Source organism: Artemia sp. Qi Xiang Cuo, chromosome 12 (genome assembly GCF_049724085.1).
Source record: "Artemia sp. Qi Xiang Cuo chromosome 12, ASM4972408v1, whole genome shotgun sequence".
Lineage (NCBI taxonomy): Eukaryota > Metazoa > Arthropoda > Branchiopoda > Anostraca > Artemiidae > Artemia > Artemia sp. Qi Xiang Cuo.
In genome coordinates, this window is record NC_142805.1 from 71,640,747 (window position 1) to 71,645,460 (window position 4,714).

Sequence of the window (4,714 nt, forward strand, 5' to 3'; positions counted from 1 at the left end):
GATGAAAGTAGATGTTACTGGGTTGTATCCGTGTTGCATATTGGTACACCGTAATTAATCTGCACTGATTATTTTTCTTCCTAGAATATAAATATCTGGGCAGAATCATATACTCTTTACAATTACATAATTTAAAACATATATAACAACAGCATACGGTTTTCGTAATGTTCTGCGTGGACAACCTTTGAAATAATAGTTATTATTCATGGTGCTAATAACATCGATTTAGTGCAGGTATGGATAAATACAACTCAAGAAAATAATGGTAGATTTCATGCTTTCATGCATGTTGCCGAGATAATTAGATTATGAACATATAAACGAGGTAATCATTAGAAAAATGATTATGGTAAAAAAAAATAACACTATAGAATTTTCAAGATTGGTGGCAATGTGTATACACGTATACATGTGCATTTGGCACATATTTAATATTAAATACATTTTTTAAATATTATTCAACGCTCATCTACTTTAACATTTACTTTTCTATTATACTATTATTTGCGAGGTAGGCAATATGGTTTATATGAGAGGTCTTGGTTTACTATAAATTTACAAATCTTTATTGTCTAAGCGTGTTCATACCGCTTAAAAAAAATATGTCTTTTGCAGCTGCATGGGTCTGCAAGAACAAAAAGAAAAATTTGGGGCAGGACGTGGCACGAATGAGGACCTCTATTCTCACTCGCTCGATCACGTCCTCCCTTACTCTTTTTTTTTTTTTTACTTTAAGGGTTATCAGGAAGTTCTGGGCTTAGGTTTTGCATCTCAATCTGCTCGATGTGATCTGGCTTTTCTCTTTTTCTACGTGTTATTCTCAACACTCTTCCGTAATTTAGGTTCAATGCGATTCGTATAGAGTATGAGATTATGAATACGAATCCTATCGTCAGTAGGGTATACAACCAGAAATTTGTCGAAAATAGTCCGTATCTACTTTCCACATACGTCAGTCTTTGGTCTTCATTGGTAAATAGGGGAATTTGAGAGTCTAAGGCTTCTTTTATTTTTGTTAGTGGTAAGGTTCCCTTGATGTTGTCTATTTTTGATCATATTGTGGTTCTCACTTCTTCCTTGTCAATATTAGGAATTGTATACGATAGATTGACTGGTTTGAAGTTGTTTATCTTGGGACTTATTATGTTGGTGCTTGTTGTTATGAGGGGCGTTTGCACCGTGGCTTCCTTAGTCACCAGCCGGCATCCTTGTTTTATTGTTATTGTTCCCACGTCTTGTAATAGTAGTTCAGTTCTGTAGCTTGGATCGATTCTCTCTGTGTTATTATAACATGAGATAGTCCCAAATGTTTCTTTTGGAACAGAAAACAGCCACAGATCATTTCTAAGGTGAATAAATATTTCTCTTTTAGTACTACCTACTAGCGCTTCGCATGAGCTTGGAATTTCTTCTTGTTGGGTCTCTTTTAAAAATATATCCAACATACATGATCCGGGTTTTACATTATAAATGGGCAGTGTTAGTTGACATACTAGGTTTTTAAATGCTACACATTCCTTTAGGTCCTGTGGATTTGCTAAGGCATATTTCCTCCTATCTTGATCGACTAGCAAGTATTCCGCTTCAGGGGTGATAGTCATGAACGAATTAGTTGTGCCTATATTGGCCGGAAACGTGGAAATTTTATACAAGTCATATATTGATTGTTGATTTATTAACGGAATTGTTACGACTGTAAACAATTGTTTGTTTATTTCCGTGATGTGAACCTTCAGCTTGGTGTAGTAGTTGAATAAGTTTGCTATTTCCGGTTCTGTTGGTAGATGTAGTCCGAACGTCAAATGTGTTTTTATTTCATCCAAGATACTTTTTAGATTCGAAGGATCCACTAGGTCATATGACAAGGTTCCTCCGGTGAGGGCAAATAGTGCAAATTCAAATTTGCTAACGTCGGTCGCCAGGTTAAGTAAGGACATTGTCACTATGTCTAGTGATACCATGGTGAGGCTTGAATCGGTAATCACGCGATCTACTTCATTTTTTAAATAATTCATTATGCTCACTGTTTTTGATATTTTCTTTGAGATTGCCTCAATTTTGTCTCTCTGGTAATTGGCTATACTGGCTTGTATTTTTTGGACATGTAAGGTTACGTTCATGGCATTATTTAGTTTTCCTACGTTTCCCCTTAGGATATTCAGGTCTTCTTCAGTCGAAAGCCCAAACAAGCGTGAGGCTAATTCTCCCACGATAGGTATTAGACTAGCTGATTTTCGGTATTTGCTTTTTCTAAAAAATACTTCGAAGATTCTTGTGGTACGTTGTTTTAACTTTTGTATTTCTGTATTGAACAATTCAAATAGTGCTTGCAATCTCTGCCTATATAATATTAGAAAGGATTGGTGAATTGATACTCTTAGAGCGTTTTTCTCGTTTGGCTCAGGTAATGGTTCGATATCTTCCTTTGCTGGCTCATCGGCCATTGCTAATCTAGCACACGTACGTTTACCATCTATTGTCCAACATTTCTTGTGTGGGTAATCATCTTCTTCCTCCTTTTTAGTTTTATGTTTTTTTTCTTCTGGTTGAATTGATTGTACCTTTATCGTTTGCGTTTCTGTATGCCTTACTGGGAGTCTTGCTCTTAAGCCTATAGTAAATACGCCAATTGACTGGGTGCGGTAAAACATGGGTCCAGTTGACCACGTCCATTTTGTAAGTATCGTGGGTCTTAGATAAGTTATTGTGGTCAAATTTCTAGGTGATTCCTTGCTAAGTGCGGTTATTTCTGGGGCTATGCTTGTCGTAGTTTCCGACATTGAAGATTGTATATCTCTTACCGGAGTCTCATACATAGGCGTGGTTGTTTTGGTGGCTTTTCTTTTTCTTTCAGTAGGCTTTTTATTCTTATCATCTTGTTGTATATTTGAGAATTTTAATCCCTTTAGGTTAATAATTTGCTTGTAATCCTTTTCCTTTGTTAGTTTTTATATTATTAGCTTCGTAATATTTTGTTCGGCATGATTTTGACACAATTCCTTAAGGAAGGTCCATAGGCTCGGTAATTCATTTAGCATGGCGTAATTCCCATCATAGAGTTTATTCTTCTTAGAAGTTGCTAAAAGGGAATCGGTGGTATATTTTGCCGTGGTATATTCGTCTATAGATCCGTCCGTACTGCTTAATTCTCTTGTTCTCCTGTTTCCTATGTTGTGAGTTCCTAGAGCTTTGTCGATTTCTGCCATGGGATTGTCAAATTCGTATTCTAATAATTCCGAATGTATTTTGGTGATAATGGGATTTAGATTTCCTGTATTTTACCTGTGGTGTATATCTTGCGTGGTCTTAAATCTGCTGTCCGATCTTAATAATTTTAATATGTAATAATTTCAGTCAGTGGTGTTTTTCTCAAGTCTCATTACATGTTTAAATAGGGTTTCAAAAGGTCTTAGATCCAGTTTCATAAATATCTTCCAGGCATTGTGGCTTGCAAGTAATGAGTTCTCATGTTTGAAGATTATTCCATGTTTTACGATGTCTTGGGCTATAGTTTGGGAAATGAAGATTGTTATGACATTTGTTATCCACATCCTTTTTGCTGTTTCTGGAATTAATATTTCATTAGACATTATATAGGAAGACTTCTTATAATTTATAATTTAACGAGAGCTTCTATTCCTATCATTTGTTATTCCTTTTTTTTTTTGGGGGGGGGAGACAAGATACTAACTAGACATTATATTTTTAATATTTCATAATAATTTTTGTTTTCCGAAAGAAACAAGGTGAGATTAAGAGATGTTGTCGTTCAATTTGTTACCCTGCTTATGGTCATCGTATGTTTGATTCTTAAGCTGGAGGGGATAGATATTTTAATTGCTTTTACTTAAAAATTTAATTGTTTTAAAGTAAGAGTAATTGGGTTTTAATTATTTGATTGTTTTAGCTTTTTTGTTTTCTTGATCACTTTTGATTTTGATTGATAAGTTTTAATTCTTTTAAAAACAATTTCATTTCTTCTCGCTCTATATAGTACACTCTTTGGATTGTATAAGTACTGCTTGTAATATTTTATTTCTTGGAGGGGGTCATGTTTACCTTGATATTTTACACAATTTGGGTTTCCTTCAATTTTGTAAACTAATTTTTGCTTTCTACATTTGTCGAGGAGTAATAAATCTGTCTGGCAAGGACCTTTAACATACCAGTACCGGATTTTATATTGCTTTTGCAACTTTCTTATCTCTTGTTGAACTAAATAATGGTACTTGCCCTTTCTGCCGTTATATTTTATTCCTAATTTGCCTCTGGCTGGTCGATATTTGGGCGTGTTTGCTAGGCGTAATCCGAAGATATATGATCCTATGTTGTATTTCCTTAAGTCGTACTTAACATCCCATTTTTTTCGCAAGGACTTCTTCCCCTGATTTATCCACAATAATCATTGCCGCTGAGTACATGACATTTTCCTTGGCATGTTTAATGCATATGAACTCCGTGTCAATAATTGCTTTGGCCATTATTCTGAAATAAAAGGTAGTTTCTATTGATCTTTGATTAATTTACGATTTACTTTTTTTTCAAGATTGGTTATGATTATGGTACACTCTAGGTCGAAGTCAAACTACCTTTTCACCGGCATTTCCTCAATACATCGGTTACTAATTCGTTCGACCATAACTTACTTAAAGCTCCATGTTAACCAATAATGAATATTTACTTTGTGTGGAAAAAAAAGGCAACTTTAGGA

General features: G+C 34.7%; 1 protein-coding gene across 1 annotated transcript; it reads right to left on the reverse strand.

The window, feature by feature from the left end:
* Window positions 1–413: 413 nt before the first annotated feature.
* Window positions 414–2,447, reverse strand: LOC148946468 (uncharacterized). Its single transcript, XM_089098103.1, is given in 1 exon segment — window positions 414–2,447. A coding segment is annotated over 1 exon segment (1,713 nt). The 3' UTR covers window positions 414–734.
* Between the last annotated feature and the right edge of the window lie 2,267 nt (window positions 2,448–4,714).